Raw genomic sequence first — 21,283 nt, forward strand, 5'->3', positions numbered from 1 at the left:
AATAAACATATGCATTCCACTCTTTCTATAGCCCTCCGTTAAACGACGCCATGTGTATGATTCCAGCTCTAATTCTCGTTTGAGAAGTTTTGCGGAGGCCCTGGTACTGACATCAACATTTCTGAGTGAAAAATCAGGTCTGGATTCAAAGGCAGAGAGGCAACCCTGCCCAGCGCCCAGCCCTGTGCTTCAGTCACTGGGCCTCGCACCCTATAGGTATGTTTCTGAGCTCCACACGCCAGACGCAAAATCCCTCTATACCTGACCCTTCAATATAACTTTCAGGGCCGCTTTCGTCTGGCAAAGCAATTAATAAAGTCAGCCGGCCCAGGAGAGGGATCGGCAGCACTGGGAGATGCGGCTGGCAATGTCACGCTGGGGTACCCCAAGGTCCAAAGGTGGCGAGGCCCTGCCCTTATGTGCCCGGCAGCCCCCGCCCTACCTTCACGTCCTCCACCTTCATGCGTGTGCCCTCCTTGCCCACAAAGATGTCATCGATGTCCACCAGGATGTAGCGGTCCAGAGGCAGCGAGAGGCGCTTGCCGGTGAGGAAGGCCACGGCATCGACGAAGACGAGCTTGTGCAGCCAGAAGTTGAGGTTGTTGCCGAACAGCACGCGCTGGATGCCGTCATGAAGGCCCAGGTCCTGGACCACGGTGGCGTGCAGCGCGGCGTGCAGCCCGGCATCCGCGCCCAGGTGCGGGATGGACTCGGAGGAGCGGGTCTTGGCCAGCAGCACGGGCTCGTAGGTGGAGTGGTTGGACTGGAACACGGTCCAGTCCTCGCCGGGCAGCACGCCCTTCTCCACCTCGCTGGGCCGCGTCACGTAGAGCAGCGGGGACTTGGGGTTGATGCTGCAGTCCTTCAGGCCCAGGTTTGAGTGCAGGAACAGGGGGAAGCCTTTGAGCTGGGCGCTCAGCAGGCTGTTCTCGTTGGCCTGTGGGCAGAGTCGGGGGGAGGGGCAGAGTCATCAGATCCAGAGCCCCTGAGGGACCGCAGGGTCTCAGGTGGGGACTGATAACAGTAGTGTCAACAGCATTGTCTAACATTTGTCCAACATTTGTGGAGGCCTGGTGCTAACCGAGCTGTGCAAACCCGGCCCCACCCATCACAATAATATACCGGCTAACACGCATGACGTGCTTACCAAAGCCAGAACCCAGTTGTGCATGCCATGTGCTTGGCATGCAGGGACGCCGTTAATCCTCACAGTGACCCCATGAGGGAGGCATTCCCATCTTACAGACGGGGAAACTAAGGTCCAGAGAGTCTACGTAACTTGCCCAAAATCACACAGAGAAAAGTCCAGCAGGTGCGAGCCCAGACTCTGCCAGCAGACTGCCTGGCCTTGGGCAAGTCATGTAACCTCTGGGCCTCCGTGTCGTCTGCTGTAAAATGTGGCCGACAATGGCGAACACCCCACGGCGAGGTAGGGGGCGATTCTGGCGAAGTGCTCAGGACGGGGCCCGCAGCATCACCGAGTGCTCAGTCAGTCCTCGTACCAGCCTCAGGAGGCTTTATTATCCCACTTCATGGGTGGGGAAGCTGAGGTTCTGAGGGGAGGCTGCCCTCAGTCACACAGGGGCAGGAGGAGGCACAATGACCCAGCCGGAGGGGCTGCCCTGCAGCCCTCACAGCACTGGCCACCAGGCTCCTCTGTCTGGGGTTTCCACACTGGCTTTTGTCACAGAGTCCTCTACTCAGGAAAAACAAATCTTAGGTGGGTGCCAATGCTGATGAGGTCAAAGAGGAGGTGTCTGCTGGGGGTGCAGGAGCAGACGGTCTGCCCCATGGCATTCCCAATCCTCCATGTACACCTAGCACCCGAGCCCCCCACCACAGGAGTCCAGCTTCTGGCCTCCCTTCTTCTCCCAGGACCTGGCGCTGCCCGGCTGCCTAAGGTCTGCAGACAGTGCCCATGGCACCCCTCGCCCTTCCCAAGACTCACGTGCCATCCCTCCCCTTCCCAGCCACCCGCTTCTGGATATGGTACAATTCGTCCTTGTCCCTGTGCCAGTTCAATTCTCTATTCTTGACCCAACAAACTCCTGTTCATCCCTCAAAACCCAATGCAAATGCCCTCTTCTTTACACTGGCCTCCCTGGGACCAGGCTGGAGCCTCACCGGCAGCACATTCACCTCAGCTGCTGCGTTGTCTGTTCAGGGTCTCTGTCCCACCAGTCTGCCCTCTCCAAGGCAGGAGCTGTATCATTTCCACCTATGGAGCCCTGGTGCCCCAAACAGGCTTGACACCCAGTGGGAGCAAACACATGTTTTATGAGTTAACTGGATTTTTAAAAAGAATAAAAAGGAGGGGTGCCTGGGTGGCTCAGGTGGTTAGGTCTCCAACTCTTGATTTTGGCTCAGGTCTTGATCTCGCGGTTTGTGAGTTCGAGGCCCATAGGCTCTGGGCTGACGGCGTGGAGCCTGTTTGAGATTCTCCCTCTTTCTCTGCCCCTTGCTGCTCCACTCTCTCTGTCTCTCTGAAGATAAACTTTTATAACTAATTAACTAAATAACCTAACTAACTAAATAAAATAAAATAAATAGAATAAAAAGGAACAGACACATCCCGAGTGCCTGGAACAGGACAGGTTTTCAGTATGGATTTCATTTGTTTGTTCCATAACTATTCACTGTGCCAGGTACTATGTTATGTGCCAGGGATACAGTAAGGAAAAACAGATGTGGCTCCTGCCCTCATGAACCTTAAAGTCAAGCAGGGAAGAGAGACAGCAATCAAAATCGCAGAAATAAGTATAAAACTTCAGTGTGGCACATGGTACCCAGAAGAAGTTCATGGTTCTGGAAGAGACAATAACTGGCCATAGTCAGCTGGCTCGAGGAAGACTTCCCAGAGAAGGGACTTTTGAACTGAGATTTAAAGAATGAGTAAGTATCAACCAGTGGGAAAGCTGAGGTTACATTCAAAGAACAGCAAGTGCAAAGGCCCTGAGGAAGGCGAGGACTCAAGGAATAGCAAGAGGCCAGCAGAGTGATCAAGAGGGAGAGGAGGAAAAGAGACAGGAAGGTCGCCTGGGGCGAGATCTGAGGACCCTGGAGGCTTGAAGTGGCCGTGGAGGCCATCAAAGACTCTATCAAAGGGTTTGGAACAGAGGGATGACAGGTTCCAATCTGCATTTTAAAAAGACCCATCTGGCTGCTGTGTGGAGAATGAGCGGGGTGGGGCACAGCGAAGGGCACCAAATGAGGTGACAGGGAAAGGTAGGGCGGTACAGAGGACCACCCAGGAGTGCTGGCCAGGGAGCACTGCACAAGGACATTCAGCTGAGGACCCCGAGCAAGCGTGTGTCCCAGGTGGAGCTGCCTCTCCCCCGAGGGTGTCTTTTGCTAATATCCACCATGCAAAAAAGCTTTTTTTCTAATTCCCACAAAGGCTCTGCAGGGCTCTGGCCTTGTAATTGTGCATTCAATTCTCCACATACCAGGAGTACTTGCCCACACCCCACCCTGTCCTGAGCCAACCTGGAGTGTTGAGACCCAGCGCAGAGTCCCACCCTGACAGGCCACTCCGCCCAGCCCCAGGTCCACAGGATCCCTAAGCCAGCACTGGCCAGCTACTTGGGCCTCGTGGGGGCAAAGGCAGTGGGGCCTACTGACATTTCAGGCCCTGTCTGTCACCTGCTGTCGCCTGGGAGGCCACACTGGACCACAGGCACTGGGAGATCCCATTTCAAAGCCCCGTTCCTGAGCTGACTGCCAGGCGCTGGGCAGCTCGGCCAGCTGCCCAGCTGGGAGACATCGAGGAAGAGAGAGAGCCAAGCTGCTGATCATCCACCCTAGTGGGCAACAAAAGAATGGAGAGTAAGCCTCAGCATCACTGAGGCTGACCCATACTGCAGGCTTCAGCCCACCACAGGAGGGTACCCCCCTGCTCGCATGCACTGGGGACCACTCAGGAGTCACCAAATCTCCCTGGGGAGTCATCAGGTAGAGGGAGGAAGGGCCCTGCCCTGGGACTTGGGAGGCCTAACACAGACTCGGATGGTAATGGCTGGATAACTTTGGGATGCACCGCTTTGTGCATCTCAGGTCCCCACATCTGTCCATCCGTTTGCTCGGATAGACTCACCTGTGGCTGGGTAGGGAGGCCTGAGTGTGGCTTTCAAATCCTGGCCCTGACTGACTCAGCTACGTTACTCCAGACAGCCATTTCACTTGCTGAGCCCCAGTTTCTTACGTGAAAACAAAGTGCCGGCTTCACAGGGCAGTTCTGAGAATTACACGCGGTAAGGCTTGCAAAGCAATGAGTTCAGTGTGCGGCACATAAGGACGCAACGAGAGAGGCTGGGTAGCCTTGTCACTCCTCTGCTGGGGTGTGCTCAGCCCCAGGGACCCTGGAACCCTGAGGTGGAGACACACAGTGGCAGCGGCAGGAACCAGGGCTCCCAACCTCAAGGACCTGCTCAGGGCGCAAGTCAGAGCCACAAGGTGGACAAAGGCGACCACCACAGCAAACAGAGCTGGTGGATGACAAGGAGATGACAAAGCGTGGCAGCTGCCATTTACTGGGTGGCAGAGGGTGCGACCTACTGTCGTCATCGACATGGCCCAGTGAGGCAGGGGCTGTGACGGGCCCCCCTTTACAGATGGGCTGAATATCCTGCCTGAGGTCGCTCTGCTTGGAAATGACAGAAAGGTTTGAACCAGGGTCTGGACTTTCCAGTTCCTGCTCTTGCCCTGCCCTGGGAACCCAGCACCAGTGGGAACTGGAAAGGAAGAGTCTCCAGATGGCTGGTGTCCACGAACCCTCTGCGAGCCGGGTACACAGCACTGCCAGAGGCCTCGTGGAAAGAGCCAAAAGACGGAGCTTGGCCACCAGAGGGCTCCATTTGAGCAGAAAGTCCTAGGCCTCCACTTCAGACCAAGGAGGGGTCGTTCTTGCACAATATGGTAGGAAGAACGCAGAGACTGGACTTTCCAGTGACCCCACAGTGGGACTGGTCGCGTGTCTCCGCTCCCCGGGCCTCATGTGCACCTTCTGTGAAGAAGAACTGGGGCTAGATAGAATCCGAGCGCTGGCACAACTGTGCCCCCTGCCTGGTGCCCAGAGACGACGGGAGCTCTGTGCGCTGACGTGATTTCTGCTACATAAATGCCATTTGAGGTCCTGGACTCCTCACACAGTGGTTAAGACTACAGTCTCTCCAACCGGGCTGCCTGGGTTCAAATCCTCGATCTGGACTCATTAGAGAGATGATTAGTCACATTTCTTCGCCCCTCTTTGCCTCAGTTTTCTTTTCTCTTAAATCAGGATGATAGCCACCTGCTTCAGAGGACAGTTGATGGGTGTTCTTTGAGTTCATTCACAGAGAGCCCATGGATGGTGCATGGTTCTGGGTCAGCACTCAATAAATGTCGGCCATTGAGACGTTTTCCAGCCCTGGGGCTCTGAATCAAACTTAATGAAGTTCATGGCAGGGAATGGAAGAGTCGGGGGGGGGGGGGGGGGGGGGGGGGGGGGGGGGGGGGGGGGGATGGAGCAGACAATGAAGGGAGTCTGAGGTTACGCCACTGTAAAACCAGAAAGCAGGCCAGCGTTTCCTAGAGGCTGCTCTTTGAAATAAAGGGCTTTGTGATCAAGCCAGCTGGGGAACAAACCTCACCAGGTTGCTCTACTGCAGGACTTCTAAAGGCCTTCAATTTCTTGGCCCACAAAACCTTTTTGAGTGGCAGAGCAGCCTGCTGCATTAATGCATGAAAGGCCATGCCAGGAGGACCCCTCCCCTGGGTCAGGCTCCTCCCTACCCCGAGCACAGGGCCCAGTGCACACGGACATATAGGCCCCCGTCAGCGGATATGGGCCGTTTCTGACCCACTCCTCCTCCTCTCCCAGCTTCCACCAAGCAAGAGCCTGCTTCAGGACCTGCCACCTCTGTTGGGAAGGCCCTCAAGACCTGTCTCCTCTGTCAAAAAGGCCCTCTGCACAGACAGCTCTGTGGCTCCTTGCCTCACTTCCTTCCAGTGCTTTGTCAAGGACAAACTTCCCGGCCATTCCGTCAGAAAGGGCGTCAAGTGCCCATGCTCCTCACACCCCATGCCCTTTCCCAGCTTTATTCCTTCTTGTACTTGTCACCACCTGCCACTTGGTATGTGTATTTGTTCATTGTCTGCCACCCACCCCACCCCACTGCACTGAAATGTCAGCTCCGTGACGGCAGTGAAGGACCGCATGCTCTGATCACCACTGTGTCCCCAGTGCCTAGCGAAGGGACTGGAACACAGTAAGTGCTCTGTAGAAATGTGCTGAATGAAGAGATGCATGTCCCCACGCACCTCCCTAAAGTCCTTACCGCCCATCTTGAAGGGGAGAGTTCTCTGGCCAGAGCGTCTAGGTTCCCCATCCAGCTGTCCCCAACTTCCTCCTCCCTACAGGCAGCTTCTCCACGCACATGCAGCAAGGACTCTGATCCCAGCAGTCATTCTCAGTGTCCCCACAGAGCCCAGGGCGGCTCACCTGCCCACCGGGATTTCTTTCTCCTCTTTCCTCCAATGCAAAATGGCCCTGTTCGGGAGGTGTGTAAACGCCACAGCCCGCCACAGCGAAGAGGAAAGAGCACAGGATCCAGAGCCCAGACTGTCTTAAGTCTGCCTTCAAATCCTGGCTCTCCCACTTCCAGGCTACTTAGCCTCAGATACATAAGCCTCTGGAGCCTCGGTTTGCCCTTCTACAAAATGAGGACACACCCCAGCTCTTAGGAGGACTGCCAGGACATTCAAGGGACCTCGCCTCTCCCAGCTCACACGTGTTCCCGGGGCTTCCTTTGGGCAAGCGCCCGCCGTGTGCCAGGTCCCATGCAATCCCCTGCCACGTGCTCCTAAGAAAAGCTAATACTTAAAAAGCACTTATTAGACACCAGGCACTCTGTGCTCTGAGCGCTTTACATACACTCACCCACTGGCCCTTCATGACAATCCTGGGAGGTAGGGGCTACCATTATACCCATTACACAGATTAAAAAAGCCAGACACTCAGCCATCGAGGGTCGACGCGGACTCCAGACTCAGCCAGAGCCCTTACCTGCTGGGGCACCGCCGACCCCCGCTGCCCCCCCTGCTGCCCTCCCCGGCCACGTACCTTGAAGAAGCCGATGATGCCCACGCCATAGGCCACGCAGTACTTGTCCAGCAGCTCCCGGTTCCAGGCGTCCAGGTTGACGTACTTGAGGATGTTCTCATAAATGATGAGGGCGAAGCGGCCGCGGCCCTTGTCGGTGAGCGTGGGCATGTCGCCCTTGCCCGGCGCGATCTCCGTGCGGTACTTGAAGCGGCTGGACTCCAGGATGGCCACGACCTCCTGGCCCAGCTGGGAGTAGAGGCTCTCCACAAACACCAGCACCAGTGGGTCCGTGCGGGAGGGGGCGGCCGCCTGCACGGGCTTGAGCGGCAGCAGGCGGCTGGGGGCCACGGGGGGCGGGTCCCCGCAGTCGGGCTCGGGGCCGTCGGCCGAGGACGGCTCCAGGCCCCGCTTCCAGCCATACAGGTAGTAGGCCGACACGAAGACGCTGAACAGGCAGAAGACGAAGAGCAGGAAAAGGACAGCCTGCGGGGACACGTGCCGACACAGCCTGCGGAGGCGCGCCAGGGCGGGCATCCTGGCCGCCCCCGGGCCCCACGCAGGAGGGGAGAGCAGTCGTCCCCCGACCACCCAATTCACAGTCACTCAGCAAGCACGGCCCTCAGCGGGCAGCAGGAGTGGAGGATCCGGGCGCCCGGCCCTTCCTCCCAGCCAGGGGCACAGTCCGCAGGCCGGTCGCGCTCCTTCCTTCCTCCGCGCGCCTTTATGTCACCATGGCAAACCCCCACGTGGTCCTGTGCACAGCAGAAGTGGCCCCAGGGCGTCAGGGCCTCCTGGGGGGGCTGGGCAGTGGGCCGGAGGACGCAGCGCAGGCCCGGGGGTGCCGCATGCCGCTCGCTCAGTGGGGCCCCCAGGGCCAACGCTGTGGAGAGGACAGAGAGACAGAGGTGAGAAGTCCGCTGGGTGTGGACACACGGCCCCGACCTAGGTGGGCCCAACCCAGGGGCTGCTGTCCAGCCTGGCTCCAGGAGTTCACGCAAGCTGTCTCGGCCTCAGTTTTCCTCGTGGTGAAACGGTTGACAACAGTACCTGCCTCACCAGAGGCTCAGGGATGAGGTCCTTGAGCCTAATGCGCATAATGTGCAGAAATCACCTAGAGCCACACCAAGCATATGGTGTCCACAGGGGTGGTGTTTGTTACAATTACACGAGTCCAACGCTAGAGCTGGCAAACTCCAGAGGCAGGGAGGACAGACTGAAACAAACATGCGCAAGGCCTGGGAGCCCGAGGTGGGGTTCTGAATCCCGGCTGAACACCACGTCCTCACCCACACAGCGCCTCCCCACACATTTCTCTGTCTGCATGGGCCGAGCGGCCTTATCAGGCAGCCAGGACTTGGGGTTCCTGGGTCTCTCTCAGCCCCCTCCCCTGCCCAGAGCCTCCACATGTATTAATCTCCCTGCAGAGTAAATGAAAACCCACACTCACTAATCTAAGGCCCCAGTTTCCTCACCCCAAACAGCAGCCCCTATCACGGCCCTCCAGTCTCCCTTGAACAGTGGAAACAGCTGCTGAAAGCCAGCAGGAGAGAGATGGGGAAGAGGACAGGGGCAGGAGGGATGACGGTCTGGGCTGACAGAGCCAGGAGTGAATATAAGCCTTAGACCTGCACTTGGAGGGGAAGGTCTTAAAAAATCCTTCCCGGGCCCAAGACTACACGGTGCCCTGGGTGGGGGCACAGCATACCAGAGTCCGGACAATTGCACTTCTAGGAACTTATCTCAGAGGTTGTAATTGCAGAGGTGTGTAATGATTTCCCCACAAGAAGACAAATCCCAGTGCTATTTACAGTAGCAAATACCCAACAATGGGGGATTGTCCTTAGCAATTATAATGCAAGCATTAGATAGAAGCCCAGGCAGCCACTTACAACATTCACAGTACGTGGAAGAAAAGACAGTTACTGACATAGAAATATGATTACCATACAAGTTGTTAAGGCAGAAAACATTTATTAGACACTACGCATGGGCATATTTCTGTTGAAAATTGTTATGCAGAAGCCAGAAGCTGGTACTAAATCCGAACAAACAAACAAAAAGCCAAAATGTTAACAATGATTATCACAATGATTCTCTGAATGATTTTTATTTTCTTCTCTGTTTCCTAAATTTTCTATAATACTCATTTACCAGTTTTGTGAAAATAAGAAATGGTTTTGTTTTAGTTTTTTTTAATGTTCATTTTTGAGAGAGAGAGAGAGCGAGAGAGAGAGAGCGAGCAGGGGAGGGGCAGAGACAGAAAGGGAGACACAGAATCTGAAGCAAGCTCCAGGCTCTGAGCTGTCAGCGCAGAGCCCGATGCGGGGCTCGAACTCACCAACTGTGACATCACGGCCTGAGCCAAAAATCAGATGCTTAATCAACTGAGCCACCCAGGTGCCCCAGAAAAACAAATGTTTTTAAAAGATGTGCTCAGGGGCACCTCAGTGGCTCAGTTGGTTGAGCGATGGACTCTTGATTTAGGCTCAGGTCATGATCCCAGGGTTGTGGGGTTGGGAGCCACGTGGGGCTTCGTGCTACTTGAGAGTCTTTCTCACACTCCCTAGCCCCTCCCCCACTCTCACACTCTCATAGATAGATAGACAGATAGATAGATAGATAAGAAAAGATGTGCTCAAAAGCAAGAGGCAGGAGTATGAAATGAGGAAGTGTCTAGGCCACCACTGTTGCTCCCAGCTCTGCCAATGACATGCTGTGTGACCCAGAGCACACCCTAACCCCTCTCTGGGCTTCCCGCCTGTTAGAGAGGGGCTTGGGCCAGATGCGCTCTGGGGCTCTTCCACCTCTGATATTCTCTAACTCAGTCCCAGTCCTACTCTGTGCCAGCACCACAGGGAACTGAAGGCAGCCACGAAAACAGGTGCCAACAATGCAGGGGGTGAGTGTAATAGTGGGGGAAAGGTGTTTGAGAGAACTCAGGGACACACAACTACCCTTGAAGGGGAGGGGGCGAATCAAGGAAGGCTTCCTGGGGGAAGTGGTTCCTGAACTGACCAGAAGAACAAGCGCAGTTGACCAGGGGTAGGAATGGGGAGAAGCAAGTGCCTCAGCCTGGAGATAAGGGACTGTGCAAAGCTTTCCAGCAACTCCTTGCAACTCCAGCTGAGCAGGGCGAGAAGGAACAGGTTTCCTGGGCGGAGGCTGGAGGGCTGGGGTAACAGTCCTGTTTATTTCCAGGTTGCAACGGTCTCCTTTTTCCCACTGATAAGGGCAGCTCTTTGCCCTGGGGCCACAGCGAGCCCAGCCTCTTGGCCTGGGGCCAGGACCTGAGCACAGTGGGTGGGGAAGGACAGCTGTCCGACACCTGCCTGCCATGCCTGGGGGCACCTGCCCACTCCGGCCACTCAACTGCACTTCCCCTGCAGGCCTGGGTGCTGTGGTCACTGGCCCTTAGTCTACCGCATTAACAGACTCTCAGCGTGTGTGCTAACGATGCAAGCAACAGACTCAGGCACCTAGGGATCAGAGACCCCTGTGGGAATCTGACATTTTCCCATAAAAAATATGCATAGCTGCTGGAAAATCCTGTAACAATTTCAAGGAATCCAGACCCCATATCCATGGACCTGAAGTCCGACGGAAAGAGAGCCTTATGGTTGCACGCAGACCGGAAGTGGGCGGCTTCATTCACACCTGAGCGCAGCCGCCCAGCAGCTGTGTGATCTCGGGCAAGCTACTTATCTTCTCTGTGCCCCCAGTCTCCTCCTAACCTGTAAAACAGCAAAGTTGGACATGCTCTTGTGGCTGTGAACAGCAAATGAGTTGACACACTGAAAGCACACAGACCATGCCTGGCGCACAGCCCTGAATAAGGGTTAGCGGCTCTTACCGCGCACTCCTGTCCCTTCCTTAATGCAGGCACAGTGTGGATATAACTGAGCCTGATCAGACCAGCTCTGTGCTCTCTCTCAAGTCTCTGACAGCCAGTCCTCGGAATCCCAAACCCCCATTTGCAGAGGCCCTGGCCTTTCCCTAGAGCCAGATGGGTAAGCAGGGGCCAGATGCTTAGAGGCCAGGAGGCCAGAGAGAGGGCAGGGCAAAGGCCAGGCCCAGGAGAGGGTAAAGGGAGAAAAAGAGGGGGCCAACCAGCCCGTGTCCCCAGAGAGGCCAAATACTCTGGGATGGGGGTGGGGAGAGGGCTAGATGCTTTGTAAACCAACTGCCGGCCACCAGCACGCAGGCGAGGGGTGCCTCTGCCACTGTCCCCCACTGCAGCCCTCTCAAAGATCTGGTGCCAGACCTTCCACCCCCACCTGCATTCAGAGCCCCTGTGGCTCAAGGGATGGAGAACTGGGGGGATTTTAATCTCCTTGGAGCCACCAAGTCCTCCAGGACAGCGGGGAGGGGGGGGGGGCTGAGGCCTCAACGTTCCCCCTGCTGCCCAGGGCCTGCCTGGGTCTTGCTGATATGACATCCCCAGCAGTTTTCCTAAACTCCAGCCTCGCCCAACCAGTCACCAATCTTGGTCATGCATCTAGGCCTTTGCTAATGGAGTTCCCATTGCCGGAATGCCTTCCCCTCTCCCCTGGGACACTTATTCATCCTTCAAGACCCCGGTTCCAATGTCATCACCTCTCTTAAGTCATCCCTATCCACCACCCCCTTTCCTGCTCTCAAGTCCCATTCCTCAGGCTTCTGTGGGCCCCATCCCCCTCCCTCGTGCGGCCCAGGAAAAGCCAGTACCCTCAGGCCAAGACAGGACACAAACGTGCTTTCTTTAGCTTGCACAGCTTTTTACTTAAATTTGAAATTAGTTATCATTTTGTTAAAATCATGAGATTTCACATAAAAGTTAGGACTTCTAACTTCTCTTTAAAAAGAGCATGTCCGGGGCGCCTGGGTGGCTTAGTCGGTTAAGCGTCCGACTTTCGCTCAGGTCATGATCTCGCGGTTCGTGGGTTCGAGCCCCGTGTCGGGCTCTGTGCTGACTGCCAGCTCAGAGCCTGGAGCCTGTTTCAGTNTTTTTGCCCCTTAACAAACAAAGCTACAGATGTATGACTTTCTAATTTACTCTCTGTCCTCCAGTAAGTGCTGAGCACATATTAATTTAATTGAAAAGTCATAAAATTACAACTAAAGGGGTGCCAGGGTGGGAGGCTCAATCTGACTCTTGATTTTGACTCAGGTCATGATCCCATGGTTGTGGGATTGAGCCCCCATGCTGAGCGCGGAGGCTGCTTGGGATTCTCTCTCTCTCTCTCTCTCTCTCTCTCTCTCTCTGCCCCCTCCCTCTACCTCCCTCCCCCACTTGCTCTCTCTCTCAAAAATAAATAAAATCAATAAAAATAAAAATAAATTTTGGTTAGACTGAAAGCAGCTACTTATTTGAGCTATAGTTGAATACACCTGCAAGATGGATGTCTACTGATGTCCAGAAAGTGGGCATTTAAAAAATTTTTAATGTTTGTTTATTTTTGAGAGAGAAAGAGAGACAGATCGTAAGCAGGGGAGTGGCAAAGAGAGGAAGACACAGAATCCAAAGCAGGCTCCAGTTTCTGAACTGTCAGCACAGAGCCCGATGCAGGGCAGACTCAGGAACTGCAAGACTAAGACCTGAGCCAAAGTCAGACATTCAGCTGACCGAGCCACCCCGGTGTGCCAGAAGTGGGCATATTTTTAAAAATTAAGAGTTATGCCTGTGGCTGGACTACCACACAACAGAGCCTAAGAAAATTTACCAAATTATTCAGAAAGTTGCCTAGAGTTTATTCTGTTACTGAGCTTGTCCTTCCTGAAAAGGGTATAATATATATTCATAAAAAATGCCTGCTTCCCTCCTAAAAGTTCCACCCTTAATGCCTGCCCAACAAGAATGAAGACATCAAATGATGTTTCTCCATTTGATTATATACCTTTCATGCCAGGAATAGTGGTTTTTTTTTTTTTTTTTCCAAACTTCTAAAACTAATGAGTATATAAATTCCTCTTGTGGTGGAATTTCAACAAAGGAGAGACGATGGAACAATTAATATCCACCTTGTTCCTAGGGGCTCTGCTAGAACTCCTTAATCCTTGAATTGTTGGGTAAAGGGCAGCACGTCAAGGAGAATATGCATTAAGGTTATCGAGAAGAAATGGATTTTGGTGGGAGGATCTCTGAGCCAGGAATCAGAAATACCAAGTCTACTTCAGTTGACTGGTATACTTCTAAATGTGATGCTGTGCTCTTAGACCTAGGTAGTTTGTCCATTTGACCTTTAAAGGCATGCTTTGAAGGTACAGAACTTAAGAAGTATTTCATTACAAAATGTAGTCATCACTTCAAATATGCATGCATAAAAAAAATATGGTCAGTTACAAGTAAAACGGAGATTAACAGTAATTATCTCTGGGTAATGCAATTATTCAAAGATTTATAAATTCTTTTTCTTTTTAAAATGTTTGTATTTTATAGGCTTTTCTTTTTTAGTTTTTCCATAGTTAAGATGTTTTTGTGTGTAATAAAAAAATAAGTATTTAAATTAAATAAACCTATGTCAGATTTTTCAATTTACTCACCTTTTCATTGAACCAACTTTTATTCAGCTCCTGCTATTTGCATGACACTGCACCAAATCAGAGAAAACATAAAAGAAGATTTAATGTACTTCCTTTCAAATGTGCTAATGCATATATACTCACCGACTGATGGTTAAGTAGATAAAATGTACATGGAATAATGGAGAACAGGAAAACAAATTCAATACAGTATAACAAACTATTTTATAGTGTTGAGTAGATAGGTAGTAAAAGAGAAATTAAAATGGGGTAAGTTTAGGGGCGCCTGGGTGGCTTAGTCGGTTAAGCGTCCTACTTTCGCTTAGGTCATGATCTTGCGGCTCATGTGTTCGAGCCCCGCGTTGGGCTCTGTGCTGACTGCCAGCTCAGAGCCTGGAGCCTGTTTCAGTCTGTGACTCCCTCTCTCTCTGACCCTCCCCGTTCACGCTGTCTCTCTCTCTCCTAGAAATAAATAAAAATATTAAAAAATAATAATAATAAATAAATAAATAAACTTAAAAAAAAAAAAAGAGCATGTTCAGGGTACCTGGGTGGCTGTCATTAAGCATCTGACTTCCGCTCAGGCCATGATCCCATGGTTGGTGAGTTCGAGTCCCACATCAGGTGAACACGAGCTCTGCTTTGAGTGAGTCCTGCTTCTGTCTGTCTGTCTGTCTCTCTCTGCCCCTCCTGGGATTCTCTCTCTCTGCCCCTCACTTAGTTGCACCCTCTATGAATGAATGAATAAATGAATGATAAAAATAAAAAGAGCATGTTTGGCTGACATTGGGTACATACCCAGAGGCCACCATCAGCTGAGGTATGCATTCCCCAGTTAACACAGTCCTACAGCCGACCTCCTTCCTTCCTTTGGCTTCCTGCCCAATCACTGGGTGCACCTGAGCGTGAGGTCCATGCAGAGAAGACTAGAGGTGTTTCTATACACAGCTCTGCACCCTATAGGCTCCAGATCCAGGGGCAGGTGCAGGACTGACTGATGTCCTCAGGGGCAGAGGCCCTTCCTAGCACCTGGCACACAGGCCCTCCTCGAATACTAATTTCATTCCTTCTTCTTCCCCACATGCCTGGGTGCCCCAAAGAACAGAGACAAGTCTGATTCATCGTGGAAGCCCCCACTCCTCTCCCCAGGCAGAGGTTCTAATTGAGTACTCAAGATATGAATGACTCATAATGAGCTGTTATTATTCCCAATGTACAGATAAGGAGACTGAGGCTCTAAAGTGAAATGACTTGTCACAGTCACATAGGAAACCGGTAAATCATGACTCAAATAGCTTTCCCCCCTAACTTCAAATTTGGTCTTTTAGACCTCTGTGAAGCCCAGGGGCTTCTATAATAAAAATAATAACAACAATACAATTATAATTATCGCCACTGTTATTTTTACTGCTACCACATATCAAACATTTACCAAAAGCCTGGCTGGTACTGTGGTTAGCACTTTTATGTACCTTATCTCATTTAAGCCTTAAACTACTGTCATTATTGACATTCACAGTTGAGGAAAATGAGGCTCAGAGAGGTTAAGTCACTTGCCCAGAATCACACAGCTAGTCCATGGCAGAGCTGACATCGGAACCCAGACCTCAGGAGACAGAGGCAGCTCCAGGGCCTGCAGGGACATGTTAGCTGGGACGGGGAGAGCAGGAGGGGCCTCAGCCACTGAGGCCTCCAGCCCTCAGCCAGGCTCCCACTGTGTTCTCCCAGCCCTAGACCCAGCTCTCCCTGCCAAGGTGCTGGGGATAATGAATGAGATGCTCTGGTTGTCATGGAGATGCCATGGCAACGCTGCACTTTCGGGAAATACCACGGTAACTGTGGCCACTGCTCTGGAGTTGAAAGTCACTCCCTACCCCACCCACCCCCCTACTCCCAAACGCTCTGGTTCCCTCACAGTCCTCTCTAGGACCTGGAGAGAGAGGAGGCAAAGGCCAGGGGCCTTCCAGAAACCTAGCCATTTAGAATCAGGACTGGGGAGAGGGTCCATCTCTGCCCTGGGTGGACAGGTAGACACCAGGCACAGGACCAAGAACTCTCAGAGGCTGAGCCTCCTGTGCCTTTCGTGGTGACGCGCACCCAATGACCCAGCTCTCACATTTACCTGGCACCTACTGTGTGCTGCAGTCCTCCTGTGAAGGGCCGCACACGTCATTCTGTGCGGAGGCTGTACACCAGCTGCTAGCATGACAGTTAAGGGCTCAGACAGGAGCCAGCCCTCCTGGCCTTGAATCTTGCCTCCTTTGTTTATCAGCCTCGTGATCTTTGAGCAAATCCTTCAACCTCTCTGAGCCTTGGTTTCCCCAAGTGTAAAACAGGCTTTATATCTTTGCAGGGCTGCTGCCAAGACTAGAAGTGATGATGTGTGCTGAACAGCTCGGGGCCTGGCACATGGCGATACAGGCTGATAAAATGATTAGCCATTTAACAGATTTGGAAACTGACGCTCAGGAAGCAACTGGCCCCGGGCCACATATCAAATTCACCATGGATCCAGAAAGAGAAGAAACAGGGGCAGGTTTGGGAGTATGTTGGGGGTTGGGAACAGCAGATGCCCCATTCCCTGTCCCCTCGTTCTGTGCTTACCGAGCACGGCTAGGCACCAAGACTGGCACTGGGCACTGAGATGCAGGCTTTACTAAAACCCCAAGGTTTTCTGTTTCTGGTGTGACACTGCTGCAGAGTAAAATGCAAGAAGGTCCCTGCAGCCCGGGGTGCTCACCTAAGCCCAGCTTTTATCTCCTGCCTGGGTCAGACCCGGCACTCTCCCCAGATTCCCCCCTACTCATACACACATAAATGCACAGGCATGCTCGCATGGTGCTAACATGTTCAAATGGTGTCACCACAGCCATCTGGGCCACAGGCACAAGTGCGGGGTGGCAAGCTGACGGAGGTGCAAGAAGAGCCAGGCAAACAGCCTCAAAAGTATGTGAATGGGCACCGGGGGAGGAGGGCTGGCTGCCGGCCCAGGCACTGGCGGCCCCACAGGCAATCCCAGGGCCACGCCCCACAGCTGACCCGGCCCCTCCCGGCCCGTCACACCTCTAGCACAATCACACCACCACCCACCACCCCGCCACACCCCGCCAACGCCCAGCTCCGCCAGCCACCCGGCCGCAGCCTGCCCCACCCACCACGTACGGCGCCGCACAGAAAATCCTCCACATTTGCTTCCCAGCTGTGCAGGAGTTTCTCCAGCCCGATGACACCCCTGGGAGGCCGAACCAGAAGCAAATCCCTTCCTCTGCTGGAATTCGCTGCACACCCCCTCCCCCACAGGCCCGCAGTGCCGCCTGGCCGAGGGCCCAGCCACTGCCCATCAGTCACCCCGGAGTCCGGGGCCGCCACCAAGGGGTTCTCGGTAGTCTGGCTCAGAGCCTCGGGGCCGCAGTGTGCAGTCCACCCCACGGTGAGCACACGGGGACACTGAGATCCCGAGAGAGAAAAAAGGATCCCCTGTCCCCACCCCCAGCTACCTTGACCCATTTTCTTGTCCACTAAAAGCCTGCCCATCTTCTTCCAAGGCCAGCCGGCCAGGCGTTGGGCTCTGCCAGCTGTGGCTTTCAAAGTCCTAGATGGGCTCTTCTGCTCTGCGTCCCAGCGTGCAGTGCTGGATCTGTGCTGCCAGATGCCAGGGGCTGTCACAACACTGGTCCCCCAGCCTCACCAAAAGCTCTCCAGGGCAGATGTGGTCTCCTACCCACCGCAGACAGGTGCTCAAGAGAGATGCGCCCATGCCAATTACCTTCCCCTTTGTGGATCCGAGCTAAATGGATTAATAATAGGAACTTGCATTTATTAGACACAATATGCCTCTACGATGTGCTAATTTAACCCTTAGTGCAGCACCATCACCTGCCTTCCCCTCATTTTACAGACGAGGACAGTGAGGCCCAGAGGAGGTGTGCGACCTGCCCCCGCCCACAGAGCTAACGAGGCGGTGACTGGGATCTCATACAGGCCACCCAGCTCTAGAGCCTATGCGCCTCATCTTTCAGCAACACGGGTCCTCTGTGCTCACCAGGCAGTGCTATCACATGCTACTGCTCTGCCCATCCTCTTCTCTGCCCTCTTTGAATGGTGCTCTTTCTGTCTTTGCTTTCGTCCATTTTACGTGCATTTTAACATCAAAAGCAGCCTCTCACGATCCCCATCCCGTCTTGGAAGGAGCCCTGCAAATCAGCCGTCAGTCAACATGCAAACAAAGCATGAGGTGCTACTTCACTCCCAGGTTCCTAACCTGGGATTTGTTCCGGGTTCCCCAGCAGGGAAAGCTCAACAAAAAACCTCGGGAACTTAGAACCTGCTTGTCGAGAACTTGTCTTTCCTCCAACAGGGCCTGAGTTGAGAGTTTACCTTCGCACCGGCTCTGAACAAAGGCTTTACCAGGCAAACAAATAAGACGGCCGGTGGGGAGCGGCAGAGTCCGGAACAAGACAGGTCAGGACCAGCTGCCCCCCAGTCCCACCAAAGCTCCTAACACAGTCCGAGATGGGCAGGCCCATCATAGGGTACATTCTTCACTAGCCCATGAGGCTTCCCCAAATAGGGTTTCCTGACTCCAACCCCCAAATCCATCTATGATAGAGTCAAATCCATTCCTATTTTTCTTAGGCTCAGGTCACAGGCACTCAAAAGGAACGGAATGGTATTTCCCTGCAAATCTCATAACCTCCCTCCCTGAGGGCAGCCGGCACTGGATGAGCTCATGATAACTCACCAGCCACACACTGGGCCCTGCTGAGAGCTTTCTCTGATCTGTCACACCCAATCCTCACACTCAGAGAAGGGGGATCACTGATATTTGCGCTGTACAGATGAGGAAACCTAGACTCAGAGAGGGTAAGCAACTGACTGAAGGTCACACAGCTAGTCAGAGGCAGGGCTTAGGATGACCCCGGGCCAGCCCACCTTGGAGCCCCTATTTGTAACCCCTCGACAGTCTTTATGCCCAGCATTCCACACCATTCTTGAGCCAGGTCTGTGGCCTAGAGCATGTCCAGAAAGAGGTTTCCTGCAGATGACCTGCTCCAGCTGCCTACACACAGGCTGCCCCAATTTCTCCAGGAATGGGAAAGTCTGCACTGGCAGAGAAGGACACCACAGGTTCCCAGAAAGGCAAGACCTCAGCCAGAGGGTCCTCGCCTTCCCCTGCCCCAGGGGCCTCTGTCGTCTCTGACAAGCAGGTGTCCATGTTAGAAAGGGGGCTGCCTCCACGCCCCCGGCAGCAGCCTCAAGTGAAGGAAAGAGAGAGAGAGAGAGAGAGAGATGCAGGACTGAGGGTAAGAAGTAGGAGGTCTCAACTTCGAGGGCCACCTCGAAGGGAAATGGTGACGGGCATGCCTCATGGGTCTGCTGCATGGGTCATCATTCCTTCCCGGTGACATAGAAACAAGCTTATCATGCCCTGGGCCTCCCCAACCCATCTGCCACCCCAGAGGAGCCAGGCAGTGCTGGTCAGCCCCTGGCCCTGTCCTTCCACAGGCATTCCCCAGATGCCCCCCCCCCCCCCACTGAAAGATTCCCAAACGCAGGTGCACTGGTGGGGGTGGGGGGTGGGCTCCATCTCATGGAAGAGGAAGCCAAAACCCATGTGGGCCTGGAGTCCACATCAGCATGCCAGCCCCGCCACTCGCTCCCTAGGTGCCCCTGGGCGAGACTCTTCCCTTCTCCTCGCCTCTGTTTCCTCAACTGGACAACGAGGGGTGTGCACTAGGTCAGAAGTTTGTGACCTCCTGGGTTACAGAACGCTTTCAGAATCTGTGAAAGCTGTTAGCGGGCTCTCCCCAGACAGATGCTGCACTCCAAACAAATGCGGGGTGTCTGTGACCGGCCCCCACCATGCCACAAATAAGAACATGGGAACTCTCCCTGGGTCCTTCTGGCTTTGACGTGCTGTGGCTTTCACAGTCTAGACTAGACAAGACTGAAGCCATGAATGTGACCTCTGAGCGCCCTGGGGCCTCACGGTTCCTGCTCCCCACAACGACCCTGCAGTAAATCTTTAAGTCTTGGACCTGTGGCTTCTGTGGGTTCACAGGCTCGCCCAACTATCTAGAGAAACAGCCCTTCTTTCCTATCCCTCAGCCACCACCTCCTTCTCCTCCATCAGGAAACTGCCAGGTCAGCCCTGAGCCATCTCTCTGGGGCTGGCCCAGGGGCCGGGACCCTTGAGGAACCTGTTCCTGGTCCTAAAGGCAGACAGGACCCAGCAACAGGCTTGGGGCCAGCCTGAGCCACTCCATGCACCCCCGGGCCCCTCCTGCGTGGCTGTGACAGGCCCACACCGTGGGTGCACACACATCCAGACAGACCTGGGGGGGACTGGACGGGAGGGAGGGGCCTCGGGGCTGTGGTCAGAGGGTAAGGCAAGGCCGGGAGAGAAGGGCAAGACCCACCAGACCTCCAGGGAGCAGCGCTGGGCTCTGCTTCCTTTCACTGCGTCCTCTTAATGGTTGCGCACTCCGCACTCCTCACTTGAAGCGGCCGCACCTAATCCCAGAGCTAGGACAAATGGCATTACTCTCAGCCAGTCCCCTCCCTGGGAGGGAGGGAGGAAAAAAGAGGGAGGGAGGGGTGGCCCTAGGGCACCCGGAGCCAGGAACCACATTCCGGAAGGCTCCAGGCCCCTCACCACCTGGTTCTTTGCCAGAGGCCACCAGCCCCTCCCTCCTGGACCTCAGGAAGAGGATGTCCTGCTTGATTCTGCCTCACACTCAGGGGCCCCACTGCAGGCAGCACCCCTCCCCCCCGAGACCCCCTCCATGGAGGAGGAGAAAGTCTGTCCCTGGCCCTCATGCTGATGGGCCCTCCAGACACTCTCAAGAAAGGTGGCAGCCGGCGTGGAGGGATCCGCACTGGCCACAAGGAAACCTGCACTCTGGCTACAGCTCCGCCTGACTTGCTATGTGAAGCAGACCCCTCCCCCTCCAGACCTGCTCCTCCACCTGTCCTGAAAAGAACAGGAAGAAGGCCTGATATCCGCTATCTGGGCCGGCTGGCGGTCAAAGTGTCTGCCACAGTGGCCTCTGGGCCCTGCCCCCATGCCGACGCAGCTGCAGGGGTCCTTCCCATTGCCCCGCCCCGCAGAGGAAGAAGGGTGACTGCCAGAGTGTGGAAGGTGAAGAATCCAGGCCAGCGTGCTGAGGGGTCAGGTGAAAGCCCAGAGAGGAGAAGCAACATGGCTGCGGTCATACAGGCAGGCTGGGAAAGGGCCAAACTTGCCTGGCTTTACTCTTCAGTAGCAAACACGTAGGACTGTCCACATGCAAGAGTATTTGCCTTTTGAGAGGACGTCAAGGAGAGCACAAGGCCACTTGCCAATGGCAGAATTAATTCCAGGCCTCAGGAGTCACGGTAGGGGGAAAAAAAAAAAAAAGATGGGAGTTTTTGTAGGTGTGGGCTCTGGGACAGAGACTGGGCCAATTGTCCAAGTCCCTTCATGTCACGTCATAAAGGTGGCCCAGGACCCTTCCAGCCCTGGATGAACCCTAAGAACTCCCGCAGGGATTAGTGGCCTCAGCTACCTCTTAGCAGCCACCTGAGGACCAGCCAACAGGCCCACCAATGGTGACAAGGAAACTGGCCCAGACGGATGCCCCAGGGCCGGGCTGCCCACAAGACAGGGAAGCTTTAGGGAAACCGAAAACGCCCCAGGCCCTGTGGCCAGCGCAGACGAAGCCA

General features: G+C 54.3%; 1 protein-coding gene across 3 annotated transcripts in view; it reads right to left on the reverse strand.

Moving 5' to 3' along the window:
• NDST1 (N-deacetylase and N-sulfotransferase 1) overlaps positions 1–21,283 on the reverse strand; it is a 63,824-nt gene that overhangs the window by 23,999 nt on the left and 18,542 nt on the right. For 2 of the 3 annotated variants that reach the window (XM_039239465.1, XM_039239467.1), the window contains exons 2-3: positions 7,100–7,961; positions 443–937 (exon numbers count right to left, since the gene is read on the reverse strand). In XM_039239465.1, the coding sequence (XP_039095396.1) occupies positions 443–937; positions 7,100–7,615 (1,011 nt within the window). In that variant the 5' untranslated portion in view covers positions 7,616–7,961. Of the gene's footprint in view, positions 1–442; positions 938–7,099; positions 7,962–10,668; positions 10,780–21,283 lie in introns of those variants that run through there. The other variant, XM_039239466.1, reaches the window with a different exon arrangement.

Source organism: Hyaena hyaena, unplaced genomic scaffold, assembly GCF_003009895.1.
Source record: "Hyaena hyaena isolate Hyena2069 unplaced genomic scaffold, ASM300989v1 scaffold_157, whole genome shotgun sequence".
Lineage (NCBI taxonomy): Eukaryota > Metazoa > Chordata > Mammalia > Carnivora > Hyaenidae > Hyaena > Hyaena hyaena.